Genomic DNA, 23,496 nt, shown 5'->3' on the forward strand with positions numbered 1-23,496 from the left:
ACTTTAATTTTTAAATTAGCACCCTGAGATTGAGAAAGTTTGTTATGACTGCAACTACAGTTACTTGCAACTGTGAATACTAATGCCACTCAATTGCTTCTGCGACTTATTGTGACTATAACCACTTGTAATTTTCTTATCTTTTTGTTTGTTATCTTTATTTCTGATTTTATAATTTATTTTAATTTCTGTTCGTTTAAGGTTTCATTTATTCTTTAATAGTAATTTCTGGTCAGTTGGAGATTAAATTATTATAGAACTTATTTTTCTGCTGGTCTCTTTCTGATTTTATAGTTTATTGTAATTTCTGTTCGTTTAAGGTTTCATTTATTCAATAATAATGGTTGCATCTATTTTTAAAATTTACAATGATTCTTCGGTTTTCTTTGAAACTTCATCTTCGGGAAGCTATTTTTTAATTAATGCTATAAAATATCATTGCCCTAAACGCAGGAAATGAAATATCACACGACCAAAATCACAAGTATAAATGCTTTGTAACAGGTGAAGGTAGCACTTTCATACCCACGGGAAAATGCTTTGTTTTTATATCTCTGAACCATGGATGTCTTTGAAATTTCATAAGTGGCAAAGGGCCTAAAATATTTCCTTACGTAGCCCCAAATATCTAAGATAAACAAATTTTTCGTTGTTCTAGAAGCTTTGCACAGTATTTGATACTGAATTATTGAATGATGTTGAATTAGGAATGTTGTGAAGGTCAGGAACAACTGAGACTCCCTCAAAGTACGGCAATAGATTAAATGTAAGTCTTTATTCTTTGAGCTTACTTTTTTTGAAATTTATTCTTCATAAACTTCTAACAACACTAAGCAAAATCTTTTGTCTAGCTATCGCAATAGTTTTTTTCTATGCTGCCAACTTAATGGAAACAAAATTTTCTTGAGAAATATGTCATGACTGTCAGATTGATTTGAAACTTCAAAAAAATGTTTGAATAGAAGTATGGAATATACGTATAAGTACAAACATCTTATTTATAAGACAAGATTGACGAATGAAAAAGTATTTCGTTCAATACTAATATCATCTCGGATAGATCCTAAGGGATATTGCCAAGATACATAGGAGCTATTTCTTCATGATTATCTTGAATCCACACTTGGAAAAATCCTTAAGGATTGAGATAAGATTAAATATGCATACCAAGTAAAAGTGACACTCTGAGAACCAATCTTTCCATTCCATATTTTGACGAAAGGACTTTTCAAAGCGAAGTCCCTCGAGTGAATTGGATATGGCTTCCGGAGTCCCGAAATGGAAAATTATGGTAAAGAATATCCCTATCGTCGTTACGATAGAGACAATTGTCTGAAAAGAGAACAAATGATCAAATTATTTAAATGAGGATTTAAGGAGATATATCTTTTTTATGTCACTTTGAATGCATTCAACATAGTTCCAAGAAAAGCGAGTTTTTATAAATGGAATTATTTTATAAATTGCCACTTTTTTGTCAACATGGAAAATAAGAATATTTAGCTTGTTTATTTCGTATTTCAAATCTTGTATTAATTAGACCTTGGTTATAAAATATTAAAAAAATTTATAAGAACCCATGCAAAGTTTTGACAACTAAAATTAGTAATGGATAACCTGCAGGCAGCGGTCATAGGCTTATGGTAATAACAGCAGTATTTTCACTATACCCGATTTTTTCTAATGATTGAACGAATTTCAAGCTTTCCACAGATGTTACCCCAAAATTGAAGATATATCGCAAGCTTCTTGCACTTAAAATTTAGAAAATTTGATGTGATAATTTCATAGGTACTAAGCATCTAGTAAATTTTCTTTTGGAATTTACATGTAGAGCCTATCCCCCCTTCATTTCAGTAATACAAAGCTAATAACTCATATGGAAATTGTTCATCACTCAGCTGTCAGGTGTGAATTGACAATCAATGTATCTTTATCTTTTCAATCAATCAATCTACACTTGTAAAATGCAAACTTTGTTTTTTATTAAAAAATATGTTTTCAAGATAGTTTCTTAAACCCCATTTGCCTGCCATAACATAAAGAAAGAAAACGATCAAAATGGGTTTTTTAAAGACCGAATGATACTACTGAAGAAAACACAGAAAGCGAATATTTCGAAAGAAAAACCGCCTCTTTTCTTCAGCGCGAACAAGGTAATATGATCAAGGAAGAAGCAAAAACCGAAAAACAAACGCGAAAAATAAAATAAAACCGATGAAAACCACGCCAAAAAAATTAATAAAGTTCAATAAAAGACCGAAAATCAAAAGAATTAGAATCAAATACCTAAAAACAATAAAGTGAGTTATTCGTCAATATCCGTGACTCGCGCAAAATCCAAACAGGTATGAACTGTCATCGACGGATACTAATGAACAACTGAGAAATAAGAGAAAAAATTCATTCACTCAAACAAAAGAAGCAGTAATTGAATAAATTGGAGATCTAGGTCACCTAATTTCTGATTTTAAGCATTGATTGTATTTCTTGCGGATAGCCTTTGAGAGCTAAGGGGTTGATGATACATTTGATTAAGTGATTGGGTAAGTGGTTCGACGTTTATTTTAGGAATTACTAAAGTATCGGCTTTTTTTTAGAAAACCCAAGTACGATTCATTTATTCTTAATTCACCTGAATCTCTGTTCAGAGCTAGACCTAAATGTTGGTATTTATGAATTTCAACAGGTTCTTTCTAGTGCTTGACAATACCTTTGTCATTCGAAATTAGACTAGCTTGGCTAAATAAAACAGTATGGTTTGGATGATTAAATATGTGTTCTAAGACAGCAGAGTCGAAATTTTCCTTTATTCTGCTTTTTAAGGGTGTTATTAGTTGAGGTAGAGTGTTGGGTTAATCTATTCGTAAGTCGTTGAACAGTTCTACTGATATACCAAAGACCCAAAGAGCAAGGAATTCTCTTGATCCCGGGGTTTTTACCTATCGGGATAGGGTTTTTACCTTGGTAGATTCGGGAACTGACAGCTTTTCTGAGTCTATAGTAAATGAAATTATTATTTTTTCTTAGATTTTTGGAAATATGGTCCGAAACCCTTTTAACGTACAGGAAACCAAGATAAACCGAATTTTCCCTTTGATTTGCATTTATTTTGTTACTATTTGATGAATTTTTAATACGTTTTGCAATTACAGAATTTATTAAACTAATTAGATAACCATTCCCAAATAAAATATCTTTAAGGTGGTCAAGCTCTGAATCCAGGAAACATAGAGAACGAACTTGCAATGCTCTGTCAACTAGAGAAGTCACCACTCCTCTTTTCACAGCAGGAGAATGATTAGAGGAATAATTTCAGTAACGGTCACTATGTGTGGGTTTTTCTATAGTCTCCAAATTCGAAGCATGCATCATCTGGGTGTACCAGGACTTTTAAGAATGGAAAACGCCTTTCTATCTCTAATTCCTTTGTAAAATTAAATTTTGGACCCAAAGAGTTAAGCGAGTGAAGAAAAGACTCCAGAGATTCGTCACCATGCTCCAATAAATAAAAAAATATCATCCTTAAAACGAACCCAAAATTCCAGTTTACAAAAAGTTTGCAAATCAACCTTTAATTCAAGGTTTTTCATGAAGATATCAGCCTCAATTGGTAAAAGGGGGACGCCATTGAAAATCCATATTTCTGTCAATAAAAAAGAATTACTTTTCGAAAAGAAGTAAAAAGAGGTTCTGTTACAATCCTTTCGGCCTTTTGAGGATTGCAATTGGTATACATTGAATCCGCATCAAAACTGCCCATTCTTGTATTTGGTTTAACCGAAATTTTCTTTAACTTAAAAAACAAATCAGCGGAATTTTTATAGTAGGATTCTTGAGCCTGAATTAGAGGGCTAAATACAACTCATAAGAATTTACATATTTTTGCTGTAAGAGAATTAAATGAGGAAACGAAGGGTCGAAGTGGATTACCGGGCTTAAGAATTTTAGGAAGGCCATAGAAACGAGGAGACGTGCGCCTCAGTGGGTAAAACCTTTTGTACAATTGATCTGTGATTTCACCTTTTCCTTTTAGATAAGAAAGCTCTTTTCAGACTTCCTTGACAAATTTTTTCCGTGGGGTCAGGAGCTAATTGTTCATATTTGTTGAAATCATTTAAAATTTCTCTGACTTTTTTGTCGTAATTACCTGATTCCAATACAATAACAGTATTGCCTTTATCAGCTTTCGTAATAATCCTGGAGTGATTTTTAAGTAGTGAACGTAAGACGAAGTGTTCATTCTTACTAAGAAATTTTAAATTCTGATTATCATTAGAAGGCGAATCCAGAAAGGTTTCAACAAAATGTGCTCTAACCTCAGCAATCTCTCCAAACTCCACATGAGAGTCATGAAGTGCCCCTCATGTGTTTGAACTTTGTAGTAATTTGACTATAAGGTATCTTCAGGGGGGCACTTGAGGAGTGGCGCCCCAAAGGAAATTATAGCCTAGTAAACAACACAGCACTCGTACGGGATTCTGATTATTGGATAATTTTCTGGGCTTGGTTTGTTTTGATGGGCGTTTTCGGGCTGAAAAACCTCTTCCTAGCTAATTTATCTACTATGGGCTGCCTCCCCATAGTAGCATAATATTTGTAGGCATGAATATATAGTAAGTCGGAGGTAATAGGCTTGGGACTGTCTGTGCAGGATTTCGACTCTTGTTGATAGAAGAGCATCGCCAAGTGCTGAAAACCATGTTGTGACCAAGATGGGCCCAGGATTGCACAAAGCCTCCAACTTCCTGGAGGTCCCAGGGACTTCTTGCTGTCCGGTTCTAAGCCGGCTTAAGCTCTTCGGTGTAGACTTGAGAAGATATGTTGGTCCCCATCCTGCACTGGTATCCGGGATCACTGCTTTTCTTGAGGCCAAAATAATTTCAAAGATTTAAAGAACATTAAAATTGGAACTTGGAATGTTACGACGTTAAAAAATGACTATCGCATCGACATTTTGACTGACGAATTCAGACGGTGTGAACTGGATTTATTAGGAGTTTCAGAAACTCATATACCAGGGGTAGGAAGCATGGAATTAGGTGACACAGAATTTGTTTACTCAGGCAGGAAGGATGGGGTACATAGACAGGGAGTAGGGCTCATAATGAATAAGGAAGCTGCTAAGTCTTGTTTAGGCTGGGAAGTTATTAATAATAGAATACTAATTGCTCATTTTATGACTAAAAAGTTTAGGGTATCAGTTATAGTAGTATATGCCCCCATTGAACCAACTGATGGAGATACTAGTGACTCAGATGAATTTTACTCACAGTTACAGGAGCAAATAGACAGGGTACCAGGTAGAAATATGGTGTTTTTGCTAGGACATTTTAATGCCCAGGTTGGTAGAAATAGGGATAGATGGTATCCTAGCCTTGGTAAATTTGGTGTAGGAAAAGAAAACAGTAATGGCTATAGGCTTTTGCAATTTTGTAGGTATAACAACCTAGTTATAACCAATACGGTGTTTGGTCACAAAATGGCCCATAAGTTGACATGGTATTCACGTGATGGTAAGACAGCAAACCTTATTGATTATGTTATTGTAAACAGAAGACTAGCAGGATCAATACAAGATACTAGGGTGTATAGGAGTGCCGTTATTGATGTTAAAAGTAAAGATCACCATCTAGTAGTGTCTAAGGTTAATTTAAAGCTGAAATTTCGGAAGGGTAACTCCCTCCTGGAAAGTTATGATGTTGGTAGACTTCAGGATGAAAATTTGAGAAAAAAATTCCAGGAACAGTTGAATACTAAACTTGAGGGTTTAAAATTTGACAATGTGGAAGATGGATGGAATAATTTCAGAAAAACAGTTTGTGAAGTTGCTGATGGTGTCCTAGGGAAAAGTGCTAAGACAGCAACTAGGAATATTAGTGAAAAAGCTTTAGGTTTAATAGAGAGTAGAAGGGGTTTGTATAAGAATTATCTGAGTGATAGGTCGTATGAAAACAAAAGGAATGTAAAGAAAGTGGAGAAAGCATTAAAATATGAACTAAGGAGATGTGAAATGGAGGCGATGGATAAAATTGCTGAGGATCTGGAAGATGCGGCTAGACGGCATAATAGTAAAATATTATACTGGCATGTTAATAAATTGAAAGGGAGTAGCCAATCCGGACTAGTCCCAGTTAAAGATAGAAATGGGGCCACAATTAGTAATAAGGAAAAAGTTAAAGAAAGATGCGTGGAACATTTTGAGAATGTGCTAAACCGAGATACAGTTGCAGGAAAAGATATAGATGAAAATGAAAAAGTTTGTGATACCTTGGATGTGAAGGAAGATTGGTTTAGTGAGGAAGAATTAGCGACAGTACTAGAAGGATTAAAAAATAATAAGGCCCCAGGTGCTGATAGTATGATTAATGAGTTCCTTAAATATGGTGGCTCTGAGGTTAGGAATAAACTACTGAAGATTATGAACATGATTTTTGAAAAAGGGGAAGTACCCAATGATTTTAGGAAAATCTTAATTAAACCACTGTATAAGAAAGGTGACAAGAGTGAGTGTCGTAATTATCGAGGCATTAGTCTGGTCTCTGTAGGTAGCAAATTACTGAGTAATATGATACTCTTTAGACTGAGACATGCTGTAGACAAAGTTTTAAGGGAAGAACAATGCGGTTTTAGGAAAGGTAGAGGATGTGTCGACCATGTTTTCACTCTTAGGTTAATAATTGAGAAGTCCCTTCGTTGTCAAACACCTTTGGTCCTTAGTTTTATCGATAATGAGCAAGCTTTCGATTCTGTTGATAGAACAGCGTTAACAAAGGTCTTATCGTTATGTGGTATGCCAGAAAAATACATTAAAGTGATCTGCGCTATGTACGAGAATAATACTGCTGCGGTTAAGGTAGGAAATGAGGTTAGTAGCTTTCGATTCTGTTGATAGAACAGCGTTAACAAAGGTCTTATCGTTATATGGTATACCAGAAAAATACATTAAAGTGATCTGCGCTATGTACGAGAATAATACTGCTGCGGTTAAGGTAGGAAATGAGGTTAGCAACTGGTTTTGTATTAAATCAGGAGTTAAGCAGGGCTGTGTTCTATCCCCCTTTATATGGATCATTTTGATGGACTTCGTCTTAAGGAGCACAGGAAAGGCAATTGGAGACCATGGAATCAAATGGGGAGGAAGAACGCTCCTGGACTTAGATTATGCTGATGATTTAAGCATATTAGATGAAAGTGTGAGCAAAATGAATGAATTTTTAGAGGTTTTACGAGTTCAGGGTGCTAAAATAGAATTCTTTCGATTCTGTTGATAGAACAGCGTTAACAAAGGTCTTATCGTTATATGGTATACCAGAAAAATATATTAAAGTGATCTGCGCTATGTACGAGAATAATACTGCTGCGGTTAAGGTAGGAAATGAGGTTAGCAACTGGTTTTGTATTAAATCAGGAGTTAAGCAGGGTTGTGTTCTATCCCCCTTTATATGGATCATTTTGATGGACTTCGTCTTAAGGAGCACAGGAAAGGCAATTGGAGACCATGGAATCAAATGGGGAGGAAGAACGCTCCTGGACTTAGATTATGCTGATGATTTAAGCATATTAGATGAAAGTGTGAGCAAAATAAATGAATTTTTAGAGGTTTTACGAGTTCAGGGTGCTAAAATAGAATTGAAAATTAATGTTAAGAAGACTAAGTCAGTAAGGCTAGGAATAAGTGAAGATGAACAGGTGACATTAGGTAACAAAAAGATTGATCAGGTTGGGAGCTTTAGTTACCTTGGTAGTATTATTAGTAAAGATGGTTGGAGCAGCGAAGATGTTAAAAGTAGAATAGCTAAAGCTCAGGGTTTTTTTTCACAGTTAAAAAAAGTTTGGAAGATTAGAAAGATAAGCCTACAAACCAAGATTAGAATATTGGAAGCTACAGTGATGACAATGGTCAAATATGGCTCTGAAGCATGGGCACTCCGAAAAGCAGATGAAAATTTACTAGATGTTTTCCAGAGAAGTTGCCTACGGATTGTTCTGGGTACCCGGCTGACTGACCGTATTTCAAACAGTAGGTTGTACGAAAAGTGTGGTTCAATCCCGCTTTCTGGGGCTATAATGAAAGAAAGGTTGAGATGGCTAGGCCACGTTCTACGGATGAAGGATGACAGATTACCGAAGATTGTCCTTTTTGGCCAACCGTCCGGGGCTACACGGAAAGCAGGTCGTCTTTGTCTGGGTTGGGAGGATGTCATAAATAAAGATTGAAAGGAAATGGGAACTTCCTGGGAGGGTGTAAAGAGGGAGGCTTTAAATAGATTAGGTTGGAGGAGGAGCGTGCGTAGCTGTGTTGGCCTTAGGCGGCTTGGTGCTGCAGTGAATTATTAGTAGTTAGTAGTAGTAGTAGTGTTGAAAATTTCAATCCTTTCGATAGAACCTGATTTTTTTCTGTTGTAACGGGGATGAAGCTGAGATTTATCACAGCAGGACCAGGAGATACTTTTCTCGACAAAAGGGTGGATTATTAGAGAATTTCTTCAATTTGAAACGTTGGAATTTCTCAGAAAGTTTTTGCTAAGTATCCTAAAATCTTGCTGAAAAGCATTTCCAGAAATAGCCTTAATCTGATAGAAATCAGCATGAGAAACCGTGCATAACATTTCTCGCTCAAGCCTGAAAATATCTTGGTTTAACCTTACGGCTTGCTTTTGCAATCACTTTATTGTTGTTAGGTATTTGATTTTATTTCTTTAAATTTTTGGTCGTTTGTTGAATTCTATTTAATTCTTTTTAGTTTTTAATTAATTTTGTTGTACTTTCCGCATTTGTTTTTGGTTTTGCTTTTTCCTTGATCATATTATTTTGTTCGCGCTGAAGAACAGAGGTAGTTGTTCTCTTGAAATATTCGCTTTCTGTATTTTCTTCAGTATTTTCATTTAGCTTTAAAAACCCCATTTTTCATCGTTTAATTTCTTAATAATATGTTTTCGGGGGATATTCATTGAAAAAATCTAAAAATACAACAAAATTACTCTCCTAAATATAAAAGAATTCATTTTGCCCCACCCTTCCATTTTTTATTAGAATTTATGCCCCTAATTTTAGCCTTTGTATCTCACTCTTGTTAGCAGTGATGCACCTCTGCTTTTGATGAGACCCATAGTCACTACTCCTTTCTTCCTTTAATGATTTAATTTGAACGGCAATTCCCTCAGGGCAAGACGCTGGCGCATGTTACGTCATAGGGGTTTTATAACAGATGCAAGTGCATGTTACGTCATGCGTGGGGGGATGTTTTCTAGTAGACGAAGGTGTCTCTTAAATAATAGGGAATGGTTTCTTTGAATGTTACGTAATATGATTTGGTGAGTGATGTAATAGGGCTTTGGGAGTTACATAATGGGGCTTGTTAGAGTCAGTTAGTCAAGAGAAGAAGTCCCTACTGTAACGGGGGGGATGGGGCCAACAAGTAGTTGTAACGTAATGACAGTGCACACATGGGGTGTAACCCAGTTTATGTGCCTTGCTCGATTTATTGGGGGTGAGATAATTTTACTTGAGTTGGTAGATTTATTGGGGATAACATAATGAAAGCGGAAGTGTTACGTAATGACGATTTACAAGGGGGATGTTACATAATATTTTAAGAGATTTCATTTTCTTTCAAGAAATTTCTCGTTTTTACCCAGGGAACATTTACTAACTAAAGATTTTTGTCCACGTTAGTACTTGAAAGGTATTGACCTTAACAGAATGAAGTGCTAACCAGTTGGACCATGAAACCCTTTCTGATATTTGGATTAGGCTAATTTATTTTACATGATAACCGATTGTAGATAAGGACAATCCCCTGTTCATGAATACTAGAAGGATCAAATGGTTCGCATGTTTGCTAACCATCATAACCAAGCCAATTAACTATCCAGCAAAGCATTCGTCATTTTGATGCATGCTGATTATTGTTCGTGAAACTTATTGCATGTGGATTACTTTTTCAAGTAACTTAATGTATCTTGATGTATTTCTTCAAGAAACTTGGTATTTTTTTATTTCTTCTTCATGAAACGCATTAGATGTTGATTTTTCTCATCTTGAAATATATACATTGATTTTTTTCCTCATAGAACTGATTTTGTTTGTCAAACTTGTTGCTTGCTGATTTTTGTTCGTAAAACTTTGTTTATCTTGATATTTTTCTTCGTGCAACTTGTGGTATGTCGTCTTATTCTTTCGTAAAAATTAATTTATTATGGTATTTTTCTTCGTGAAACTTGTTGCATGTTGGGATTTTCTTCGTAAAACATGATGCGTGCTGATTTTGTTCGTAAAGCTTGTTGCTTATGGATTATTTCTTCAAGAAACTAAATGTATCTTAATTTATATCTTCAAAAAACTTGTTATTTTTATTCTTTCTTCATAAAACATGTTGCATGTTGATTTTTCAATTACAAATATCATGAAAAATTTAGTTTCACGAAAGAATAAAACATCTTACAACAAGTTTCAGGAACAAAAATCAGGTTGCAACAAGTTCCACGAAGAAAAATATCATGATAAATGAAGTTTCATGACAGAATAAATCAACACACAATAAGTTTCACGAACAAAATCCTCACCCTACAAGTTCCAAGAGCAAAACCGGTTTCACAGAGAGAAAAATCATTGTACAAGTTTCACGAAGAGAAAAAAAAACATGCAAAAAGATTCATGAAGAATAAATAAAAATTTAACAAGTTTCTTGAAGAGGTAGATCAAAATACATTAAGTTTTTTGAAAAAATAACCCACATGCAACAAGTTTCACGAACACAAATCAACATGCATCATGTTTCACGAAGAAAAAATAAATATGCAACAAGCTTCACAATGAAAGTATGATAAAATATGATCTACGAAAGAAAAAATTATCATACAACAAGTTTCACGAACAAAAGAATATCGATATAAAATTAGGTTTCATGAGCAATAATCAGCACGCAATAGGATCCAGATACAAAACCGGTGTCACGAGTAGAAAATTCATTGTACACGTTTCATAAAGAGAAGAATCATCATTGAAAAAGTTTTACGAAAAATAAATAAAAATATAGCAAGTTTCAGGAAGACATAAATCAGGAAACATTAAGTTTCTTGAACAATTAATCAACATACAGCAAGTTTCGCCAGAAAAAAAAGCATGCATCATGTTTCACGAAGAAAAAATAAACCGGTTACATGAAGACGAAAGTCACTGTACAAGTTTCACGAAGAGAAAAATCATCTTGTAACAAGTTTAACGAAGAAGAAACAAAAAAATTACATGTTTCTTGAAGACAAAAGTCAGGATAATTAAGTTTATTGAAGAAACAATGCTCGTGGAACTTGTTTCACGAAAAAAGCAGCATCCACCAAGTTTCACGAAGAAAAGTATCATGATAAATGAAGTTTCGAGAAAGAATAACAAATATGCAACAAGATTGAAGTAAATCAGCAAGCAAAAAGTTTCATGAAGAAAAAATCAACATACATTATGTTTCACAAACAAATAAATCATCAAGTAACAATTTTATTGGAGAAAACAGCATGTTACCTGTTTCAAGAAGAAAAATATCAAGACAAAATAAGTTTCATGAAAAAAAAACATCAACATATAACGAGTTTTACTAAGAGAAACTAAAAGTATAAGAGGTTTCACGCAGAAAAATTAACCTGCAGCAGGTTTCACGAAGAAATAATCAACATACGACATGTGTCATGAGCAAAAAATCAATATGTAACCTGCCTCACGAAGAGAAAAAAATTACCGAAGAACGTTTTATAAAGTGTTATAAAGAAAAAGAAATATAGCACGTAACATGTGTCAAGAAGTAAAAATCACCATAAAACAACTTTCGAGAAAATAAAATAAAAATACAACAAGTTTCATAAGGAAAAAAAATTAACATACGATAAGTTTTAAGAAGAGAAAATCGATATAGTTTGACCTTGTTGAAAAATTCTGATATAGTTAATTAATTCGAAAAAGTAGAAACATATATAGTCTCCTTTCTCAGAGACAGCAATGCTGTACGTTAGCGTATTCGTTTCTAAAAGTGTAGGCAGCCCTACAAAACAGCAATTAACATAGAGTTTATTTTAGTCAAAAAGACTGTCCCAGAACAAAGCGGTATTTCCAGCCATATTGTACAGCGAGAATTCTACCAAAAGAAGTTCAAGAAAGCTATTGTTTTTAAATTATGAGATAGTCAATTGATTTAGAATTATTAAAAAACCATATACATGTTAAGACACGAGTTTCAGAGGCCTCAATACCATACGGTAGTGGATTTGTTTCTAAGGCTGTAGATGGTCCTAAAAAATAACTGTTAACATAGTCATTTATTTTAGCAAGAAAGACTGTCCCACAGCAATGTGGTGTTTTTAGTCATTTTGTGGCGTAAAACAAAAACTCTAAATAAAAGAAGGCCAGAAAGCTATTGTGTGAAAAATCTGATATAATTAATCGATTTAGAGCTATCGAATATCTATATGCATATTTAGCCTTGATTTTCAGAGGCAGTAATACCGTACGGTGGCTAGTTAGTTCCTAAGACTTCAGGTAGCGCTACAAAAAGGTAAGCATAGACATTTATTTTAGGCAAAAAGACTGTTCCACAGCAAAGTTGTGTTTTCAGCCATTTTGCGGTGCAAAACAAGCATTCTACCTTAAAAATTCCAAAAAAGCAATTGTGTGAAAATTTTGAGATAGTCAATTGATTTAGAGCTTATGAAAATCGATACACATATTGAGCTTCGAGTTCAGAAGCAGATATGCCGTACGGTAGCGTATTCGTTTTTAGAGTGTAGGTAGTCCTTTAAAATGAACGGTTAGCACAAACATTTATTTAAGCCAAAATGACTGTACCACTGCAAAGTTGGGTTTTCAGCCACTTTTTGGTGCCGAATAGTAATTCTAGCAAAAAATGCTAAAATGCTATTTTGTGAAAATCCTGAGATGGTTAATTGATTTATAGTTATCCAAAATTTAAACACATATTGAGCCTTAAGTTTCGGATACAGTAATGCCGTTTGGTAGCGCATTTGTTCTCAAAAGGCGCAGGTAGTCCTACAAAATAAACCGTAAACATAGACATTTATTTTAGGCAAAAAGACTTTCCCACATCAAAGTGTTTTCTTCCAAGAAGTCCAAAAAAACGATTACGTGAAAATTTTTAAATAATCAGTTGATTTGGAATTATCAAAAAATGTACCCATATTGAGCCTCGAGCTTCAGATGCAGTTATGCCGTACGTAATTGGATTTTTTTCTAAAGGTGTAGGCAGTCCTACAAAATAAAGGTTAACGTGGATATTTATTTTAGACAAAAAGACTGTCCCAAAGCAATGTGGCGTTTTCAGTCATTTTGTGGAGAAAAACAATAGTTCTATCCGAAAAAAGGTAAAAAAAGCTATCGTGTGAAAATTCTGAGATAGTAAATTGATTTAGAATTACCAAAATTAATACGCATATCGAACCTCCAGTTTCAGTGTCAGTAATGCCGCACGGTAGAAAATTCTTTTCTAGAAATGCAGTTAGTCCCACAAAATAACAGTTAACATAGATGTTTATATTAGCCAATAAGACTGTCCCAAAGAAAAGTTGGGTTTTTAGCCATTTTGTGATGCCGAATAAAAATTTTAGCTAAAAGAATGCTAAAATGCTATTGTTTGAAAATTCTGAGATAGTTGATTGATTTACAACTATCGAGGAATTAAACGCATATTGAGCCATAAGTTTCAGAGGTAGTAATACTGTACGGTAGCGTATTCATTCTCAAAAGGTGCAGGGAGTCCTACAAAATAAACGGTAAACATAAACATTTATTTTAGGCAACAAAATTCCCACTTCGAAGTGCTATTTCTAAAGAAGTCCAAAATAATATTGCATGAAAATTTTCAGATAGTCAATTGATTTACAATTACGAAAAATTTACGCCATATTGAGCCTCGAGCTTCAGAGGCAGTTATGACGAACGTAAGTGCATTTTTTTCTAAGGGTGTAGGTAGTCCTACAAAATAGCGGTTAACATAGGCATTTATTTTAGCCAGAAAGACTGTCCTGCAGCAATTTGGTGTTTTCAGTCATTTTGTGGAGAGACTAACGAAAATCTATACGCCTATTTAGCCTTGACTTTCAGAGGCAGTAACGCCGCATGGTAGCACATACAAAATAAAGCCCTACAAAATAAACGTCTAATATATATATATATATATATATATATATATATATATATATATATATATATATATATATATATATATATATATATATATATATATGTATTTATTTATTTTAGCCAAAAAGACTGTCCGACAGCAAAGCGGTGTTCAGGTATTTTCTGGTGCAAACCAACAATTCTAGCCAAAAGAAGCCCCAAAAGCAATTTCTGAAAATTCTGAGATAGTTTACTGATTTAGATATTATCGAAAATGTATACCGTATATTGAGCTTCGAGTCTTAGAGGCAGTGGCGCATTTGTTTTTAAAGTTGCAGATATTCCTACAAAATAAACGGCTAACATAGGCATTTATTTTAGCCAGAAGGACTGTCACATGGCACTAATGAATCCGTGATCTTTCTTCAAGCAAAAAGCTCTAAAGTCTTAAAATTTTCTTATAGGAGCTTTGTAAAACATGAACTAAAGTATAAATGAAGCTTTACGTCTAATAACACCCCTGTCCCCTCGCGAATCACCTACTAGACTGGGCTAGCCCGATATTGCCACGATGGCATGAAAATGTATAGTCCTGGCTCAAAGAAATGGTAGTATTTTCATTTGAACCTCTCATAAATAACCGACTATAAAACAAATATGTCTCTATCTTCTTGCAGGCACGTCTAATATAGCAATAGTAACGATGTATTTTCATTAAGATCTCTCAAAATTAAATCTTAATATGGCTTAAATTTACCTCTAATATCTACCCACTACCTGAAAATGGTTGCTAGGGTTCCCACCAGTCTTTAATTTATGGTTCTTTTTACTCGTATTTTATCCTGTGTCAGGTTTTTTTCGGGTTTTGGTTTTTCCGTTGATGAATTTGAACTGCTTTATCTGTATCTTAATAATGGTTTGTCAGTTTTTTTTAGTAATAAAATATAAATGTACATAAGTCTGTGTCCTTTAGATTTCTTGTTCCAGGATAAACTTCAATATGTAATCATTTACGTAATAAAAAATCTAAAGCCAATGCTATGTAACATCTGCTATGTTACTTAGACTGTCTAGGTCACGTTAGAGCAACAATAGAATAGTTCAAGCCTATATATCTAATATAGCAAAAATCGAAAGCTTTGCTGGATAGTTACACGGCTTGGTGATAATGTTTAGGAAACATGCGAAACATTTAATCATTTTGGTATGCACGAACAGGGGATTCTCTTTGCATGCAATAGGCTATCATGTCAAACTAATCAAAATATTAGAAAGGATTTTATGGTCCAACTATGTAGCATTCCATTCCATTGAGGGAAATCCTTCTCGAGTATTAACATGGGAAAAAATCTTTAGTTATTGAATATTCTCTGAGAAAAAAAAGAAAAACGTATTGGAATAAAATGAAATCTCTTAAAGTATTATTTAACGTTCCAACTGTGCATCGTCATCACACTATACTCCCGTATGTGCTACCATTACGTCATTCACAATAAATCTACCAACTCACGTAAGATTACATCACCCCTAATAAATCTAGCAAGTCACGTGAGGCAGCGTCACACCCCCGTGTACACAGTCATTACGTAATAGTGTTTGTCCCTCCCCCTCAGTTATAACTGGGACCTTCCCGGTTGACTATTGGACTCTACCAAACCCTATTACGTAACACCCCAAACCCTATTACGAATCATACAAAGAAATGATTCAATTCCCTATGACGTAACATGTACATGCGTCTTGCCATGAGGGAATCGCCGTTCAACTTAAATCATTAAAGGAAGAAAGAAGTAGTGGCTATGGGCCTCATCAAAAGCAAAGGGGCATCACTACTCCTTTCCCTTTTTTCTCTGACGCTGTTTTAAGGCTGTTTAAGGGCTTATTTGAAAGCGAATCATTAACATTTATGTTACTTTTATAAAGTCTCCTTGATGAAAGCTTCTTAAAGCAAGCTTCTTATGGCACAAAAAACGGACAATGTCCTTTTCAAATACTTCCCCTCCCGGTCTCCTTAGTAAGTAAAAATAAAATAAAAATAACCGCGTAATAAAACATGTTCCATTTGTATTTGGTTGAGGAATCATAGCCATTCTTTTAATATTTACATCAATTGTAAAGGTTAATTACAAAAGACGTTTTTGGATATTTTGAAAATAAGCTTCTCAAAAATGGCGGAAGATGGAAATGAAAAGTTTACCACTGGAATCATTAATGTGTTGAACATCTATACTCAATGTTTCTTTAAATGCTAGATTGTACTGGATTTTTTTTTACCTTTAATTGTTCTATTTCTGTAGAAAGTGTATTTGTTGCTGTAGTACCTTGAATCTAATTCCTTTTAAAATTTCGTTAATTCTTTTTAAAATATTTTTTTTCATTGGCAGACAATTTTTGAAGTTAGTAAAACCTATAGTTTTGCCCTATATCAAAGAAAAATGATTCAAAGTTCTGGTTTAACTATTGATTTCTTAGACAAGAGGTTACACCGTATTAAATTTCACATATTCCTACTTAATGTCTAAATTAAGGTGTTTGTAGAATACAGGCTGCATCGACTGAAACTTCATTCAAATAGCCGTTTTTGCCTATCCTTGCCACTAATTCCCATTTTATCTTCCATGATTTTGGAGCTTCGTGTTGCGCGAAGTCGATCTACAAAAAAAATATACCTTTCGGTTTCCCATTCAATGTTCTTTGCAAATAAAAAAAAAAAAAATTGTCTTCAACAATTCCATTTAGGACCCTTGAAGGGTTCCTGAAAGTGTATTTATGTTGTTTTCTATAGAAAGAAACTTTTCGCTTATCTAGCCGAAGTTTTAACACGACACAGCCTCTACTATATGAATAGCCGAAACCTAACTAATTTGACAATAGCTTTTGGAACCTTTTTTTCGGTCTAGCGTTGCCTACAGTAAGGTCATAAGTATGATTCTGATTTTCCCCCGGAGAAACTTCATATTGAAGGATATGGTCGTTAAAAACTTCGGAGGGGGCTCATTTGATTGGAAATTAAAATTTTCAGTGCTCTTTAAGAGTCAAAAGTGATCGGAGGGCAACCAGGCTTAAATTTTTCCTCCCCAAATACAGATAATCAAAATTGTTAGATAGTCCTTTTTATTCAAAATTATCCAATGGCCAAATACCTCCGGGTTGACATAGCCCCCCATAGCCTTCAGGATAAGGGCTAGAGGCTATGCGAGTTGCCCAAAGTTAAAATATAAGGCTTTCCATTAGGAAGAGGGGGCATTTATATCATGGGTCTCCGAGAAAGGTATTAAGGTGAAGCTTTAAGAAAATATTGAGAGGGATTTCGAACACAGTCAAAACACATTATACGCATGCTGGTTGTCAAAAAGGCGTATCAGGAATATACAAGGAATGGCTAAGGGTATTAAGCTGAAATTCTCTTGATATGTTGAGAGGGATGTTCAGGAGTGATTGGAGGGAAAAAAAATTCCTTCCCGTTTTTGGATGTTCCCTCCCCTCTGCAGTGGTTGAAATTTTGAAAAGGGCATTTGTTGCCCTTGTTTGCAACTGTGAAACAAGCTCAATTATATTAAGGTGAAACTTCGGAAATACTAAGAGGCATGTTAAACTAAATCAAAAGACCCTATAGGCATCCCGTTTATAAAAAAAGAATTATTTGCAATATCTTAAGAACTACCGAGGGTATTAAAGTGGAACTCCCAAAAAATTTGAAGGAGATATTGAAAAATGGTCACAGGACAGCCAATCCCCCTGCCATACTTTTTCTGGCCATCCTCCCCCGAAGACATCTAATGAGAATTTTGAAACAGCCGTTCTGTTCAAAATAGTCTGAAGGTCAGATAACTCTGTCTCTGAGGACGACTTAACCCTTCAGAGTCCTTGGGGCAAGGGTCGTAAGTTATCTAAGATGTCCTTCGCTTACATACGAGGTTAGTTTTTTGGAAAAGGGGGGTATACTTGATCCTGAGTCTTGAAAAAGGGTTAGGATATTAATGCGAAACTTGCCGAAAATGTTGAGGGGTAAGTCGATCAAAATCAAAACTCATGCCGGATGGTGTGGAAAGCGAATATCTGTATATCTAATGAACGGCTGGGGGTATTAACGTGTTACTATCAGGGCATCTTGAGGTGGATGTTAAAGGGTGATTAAAGGGCAACCAGCCCCCTTGCCTTTTCAGATGCTCTCCATAATATTGGCCGAAATTTTGAAAAGCCATTTGTTCAAAATAGTCAAAAGGCTTAACAATTAAGCTTCTGGGGATCCTTTACCCGCTTCAGCCCCTGGCACATGGAATGTCAATTATGCAATTTGTCCATTTTTTACTCAAAGGACTTATAATTTGGAGAGAGGGAATGTTTGACCTGGGTGTGTCCAAAAAGACTAAGGGTAAAGAGATGAAATTTCAAAGAATGCTGAGAAAGTGTTGAACTAAGTTAATTAAGTACATCCTGGCTATCAAAAAGGCTTGTCTGCCATATCTCAGGAACTGGTAACGGTATTAATTTAAAACTTTTAGGGACACTACTGCTGCAACTGCAATTGCAACTACTTGCGACTCCTGCCACCACTACTTGGGACTATGACTACAATCATTTGCGACGGTGACTAATTACAAATTCAGCTACGACTACTTGTGACTGCGACTATTTAGGACTCTGACCGACCGTGACTGGGACTGAAACCACTAACAACTACGACTATTTTTGCTTGTGACTACTTTCAGGAAACCTAGGGGGTCAAACGAACAAAATCAAAACACACTATGTGCATGCTTGGTGGATGTGGGATGGAGGGAGGAGCTTGCGTAGCTGTGTTGGCCTCAGGCGGTTTGGTGCTGCAGTGAGTTGTTAGCAGTAGTAGTAGTAGAATGCGCATGCAATTTATCAAAATGGTGTATCAGCAATATCTCAAGGACAGCTGAAGGTATTAAGCTGCAATCCTCAGTGCGTGCTCAGTTGGACGCTCATAAGTCACCAACGAAGTGGGATACACCCCTCCTCTACTTGTCCTAGTTAGATCCCCCTCTTTAACACTATTCGAGATTGGAAAAAAGTATTTCATAATAGTGAAAAAAAACTATGCTTACGGGGAGGCCAAGCCCCCCAAAGTCCCTGAGCAAGAGTTGAAAATTGTGCAATTTGCCAATTGTTTACCTATGCGATTTGTTATTAGGAAAGGGAGATTTTTATCGTGAGTGTGGGGCAAAAAGCTAAGGATGTCAATATCGTTGCAGCCCAGTACAGGGTAGCAGAAAATCGCAATGGAGAGAGTTTGGTTGTCCTCCGATCACTTTTGGCCCTTGGCAGGACCCTAGAGGTTTCTAATTCCAATTGAACGAGTCCTTATTAGGTTTTCACAAACACTCTTTCAATACTAGATGGCCAAAAGAAGAACCTGACCTTTTCTGGCTTTTTGTCAGGCTCTGTTTTGAGCTAACCAATATTATTTTCAATTTTTCCTTGGACATTAGAATAACTTGAAACAGAGGATTGAGGGATGTAATTTTCGGGTTGGTTAGGAAAAAAGGTTTAGGCACTTTTCTTGGTTCAAATTTTCCCGAGGAGGGAGAGGAGGGGAGAACCTTGCCCATGAATATTTTTTACATTAATTTCCTTGCCGTATTAATTTAATTAAATACCCCCCCCCCCGAACACTGATCAGTCCCATATCAAAACGTGCGTTTTCTTCGTCAAATAGAAGAATTCCTGGAGGCTTCGATCGAATTGCAAACCAAAATCCAACATCCCTTTTTACCATTATAGAATCAAAGGGCAAACTATCAATAATTTGCATTGTTTACAGCCCTTACATCGGCCATGGAGGCAGATTTATTGGGTCTTTCTACTATTTTGACGAAAATGGCTATCGCAACATTTCGATTGGATGTCTTGTTTGTTTGTTGTAAAAATTGGTATCACACGGGGAGTTGGGGGTTTGTTGCCCTAGAATCAGCTTTTAGAGAATGCGGGCATTATTTATATTTCTTTTTTTTTATTGTTAATCTAAATATTATGTCTCCAGTGACAGAATTGCAAGAAATTGACAGCTAATACCAAAGAAATTCTAACTTTTCCTATTGATCTATTGTGCAATTAAAAAGATCCATTGGTACAGGCTTGAACAGCTTTTTTCCGCAGACAATTTATTTTTGTCTGATTTCCAAATGTATGTGAAAGGCTTCTAGTTCCTTTCCTTGATGGAAATAAAAATTTCTTCGAGCTTTGACAAACATTTAAAATCAATCTTTAAAACGATAATAAATTAGAGTAAAAGCCTGGCTTATATTTTCGTTCGTTTATTTCATTTTCTTTCTAGATTCTCCACGGAAAACTTCGCTGTGTAAACATGCATAATATGGATGTTCCGATTTCTTTGATATAGATTAAATTTATAATTTGGATTCTAAGCTGGGAAGTGAAATTAGAATTCTACCTCTAAAATATAACTTCTTTGCCTTTTAATTATCTGGCTTGAATTGAGAGAATGCACCATAATTCAGGCTGTTCTACTCTCAACTTGTACCGCAACTTTATTTGAAGTAGAGTAAGGTTTTCCTTCTGACTTGATTCCTTTGCCTCCCGCGCTGAACTGCAGTTCTAATTAACTATTCAAGAATCCCTGTCTCGTCTTGACTCAACACCCTCCATATATTCTAATAAAATAGACATTGGATTGGCTTTGGTTGTTCTAAATGAACTGTTCATATTATATAAAATAACAAAACAAAAATATGCTACAGTATCCTTATGCGAATTCCAAAAAAATGTCTATAGCCTAATGCAAAATTGATGAGTTTTACCATAAAGCTGCTAGCATCACTTGGGTCTATTAAATGAAGACTCTCTGAAGTAGAGTTAAAGACAGACGTAATTGGTAGGTTGACCGGAGCCGGCAACACAGAAGTACCTTCAATTTTGTGTCTAGATAGCACAAGCCAAGCAACAATGTAGACCAGCATATCTGAAACCAGGTCAAATGCAAACCTAAAAAAGAATTTTGCTATTTATTTTTTATTTAGATTTGTCTTCTGTTACTTTAATACCTAAAACAAGGTCAATTGTTAATATAACTAAATTTTGCCACGTTCTTAAGCCCCCCCCCCATGTCCATACTGGTACCCGCTCTTCCAAACTGTTATTTTCATAAAACAAATTCAAAGATATTTATGTTTTTGCTAGTCTAGCAGTCTAGAATTGTTTACGAGTCTAGCATAGTCAAGACTCAAATCCAAGAGTCATCATTAAAACTGTATATATTAAGTAAAAAAACATCAAACAGTTCGTGGTAACGATCTTTAGTAAGGAGCGACCCGGCTCAATAGTAACCGAAACTCTAAAAAATGGAATTTTAATACCAATAGTAATATCAAAAGAATTGCATTTTAATGCTGATTTTAAATATATAAGTTTCATCAAGATCAGTTATACCCATCAAAAGTTACGAGCCTGAGAAAATTTGCCTCATTTTAGGAAATAGGGGAAACACCCTCTAAAAGTCATACAATCTTAACGAAAATCACACCATCAGACTCAGCGTATCAGAGAACCTTGTTGTTGAAGTTTCAAGCGCCTATCTACAAAAATGTGGAATTTCGTCTTTTTTTCAGAAGACAGATCACGGATGCGTGTTAATTTGTTTTTTTTGTTTTTTTTTTCCAGGGGTGATCGTATCGACTGAGTGGTCCTGGAATGTCACGAGAGGCCTCATTCTAACGTAAATTAAAAGTTCTAGTGCCCTTTTTAAGTGACCGAAAAAATTGGAGAGCACCTAGGCCCCCTACCACGCACATTTTTTCCCAAAAGCCAACGCATTAAAATTCTGAGATAGCCATTTTATTCACCATAGTCGAAAAACCTAATAACTATGTCTTTAGGGACGACTTACTCCCCCGCAGTCCCCGTGGGAGGGGCTGCAAGTTACAAACTTTGACCTGTGTTTACATATAGTAATGGTTACTGGGAAGTGTACAGACATTTTCAGGGGGATTTTTTGGTTTAGAGGGGATAGTTGAGAGGGGGGTACGTGGGAGGATATTTCCATGGAGGAACTTCTCATGGGAGGGAGAAAATTTCAATGAAGGGGGCGCAGGATTTTCTAGCATTATTTGAAAAAACAATGAAAAAATAAATATGACAAGTTTTTACTACTGAAAGTAAGGAGCAGCATTAAAACTTAAAACGAACAAAAATTATTACGCATATGAGAGGTTTACCTCCTCGTAATACCTCACTCTTTACGAAAAGTATTTTTAGTAATTCAACTATTTATTCTACGGCCTTTGTGATTCAGAGGTCATTCTTAAGGAATTGGGACATTTAAGCTTTAGTGTAAAGAGCAAGGTATCGACGAGGGTTGAACCCCCTCATATACGCAATACAAACATACGAATATAGAATTTCGTTGCGTAAGTTAATTCGTAAGTTACATATAATTTTTACCAATAAAAATGTTGCCTTTTTAAGTAATCAAAAAACTGGAGGAGAATTAGGCCTTCTCTCTCACTCCTTTTTTCTCAAAATCTTCAGATTAATTGCAATTAATTAATATGCAAATTTCGTTTTAATTATTTATGTGCGGAGAGCTAAGATCAAAACATGCATTAATTCAAAAACATCCAGAAATTAAATAAAAAAAACAAGCTTTTTTTAATGAAAGTAAGGAGCAACATTAAAACTTAAAACGAACAGAAATTACTCAGTATATTAAAGGGGCCTTTCCTTCTCAACGCCCCACTCTTTACGCTAAAGTTTCTTACTGTTTTAAAAAGTAGAGTTAAGAGAATAAGTCAAACTTTAGCGTAAAGAGCGGGGCGTTTGACTGGGTCTTACGGTAAGACCAAGTCAAAACAAACAGTCAGACACAGGTAGGTTGAGCGAGACAGAAATGCACATAAAAAGACACAGAGTCAGAAACATATAAAGATAGACACAGAGATAGGCAAACACATATTTAGACAGACAGGCACAGTGTGAGCGAGAGAAAACCCACACAATCACACTGAGTCAGCCACCGACCACACAAAAATAGACACAGAGAAAGTCTAACACATAGTCAGACACATACAGAAACTACAACACAAACACACACACAGAGAGTCAGTCACACAAACATACAAAGACATACTGAGAAATACAACACAAACACAGACAGACAGAGAGAGAGAGAGAGAGAGAGAGAGAGAGAGAGAGAGAGAGAGAGAGAGAGAGAGAGAGAGAGAGAAGAGAGAGAGAGAGAGAGAGAGAGAAGAGAGAGAGAGAGAGAGAGAGAGAGAGAGAGAGAGAGAGAGAGAGAGAGAGAGAGAGAGAGAGAGAGAGAGAGAGAGAGAGAGAGAGAGAGAGAGAGAGAGAGAGAGAGAGAGAGAGAGAGAGAGAGAGAGAGAGAGA

General features: G+C 35.4%; 1 protein-coding gene across 2 annotated transcripts in view; it reads right to left on the bottom strand.

Moving 5' to 3' along the window:
- LOC136027224 (major facilitator superfamily domain-containing protein 12-like) overlaps window positions 1-23,496 on the bottom strand; it is an 88,397-nt gene that overhangs the window by 44,452 nt on the left and 20,449 nt on the right. For both annotated transcript variants that reach the window (XM_065704270.1, XM_065704269.1), the window contains exons 4-5: window positions 20,913-21,096; window positions 1,168-1,332 (exon numbers count right to left, since the gene is read on the bottom strand). In XM_065704270.1, the coding sequence (XP_065560342.1) occupies window positions 1,168-1,332; window positions 20,913-21,096 (349 nt within the window). The remainder of the gene's footprint in view (window positions 1-1,167; window positions 1,333-20,912; window positions 21,097-23,496) is intronic.

Source organism: Artemia franciscana, chromosome 5, assembly GCF_032884065.1.
Source record: "Artemia franciscana chromosome 5, ASM3288406v1, whole genome shotgun sequence".
NCBI lineage: Eukaryota > Metazoa > Arthropoda > Branchiopoda > Anostraca > Artemiidae > Artemia > Artemia franciscana.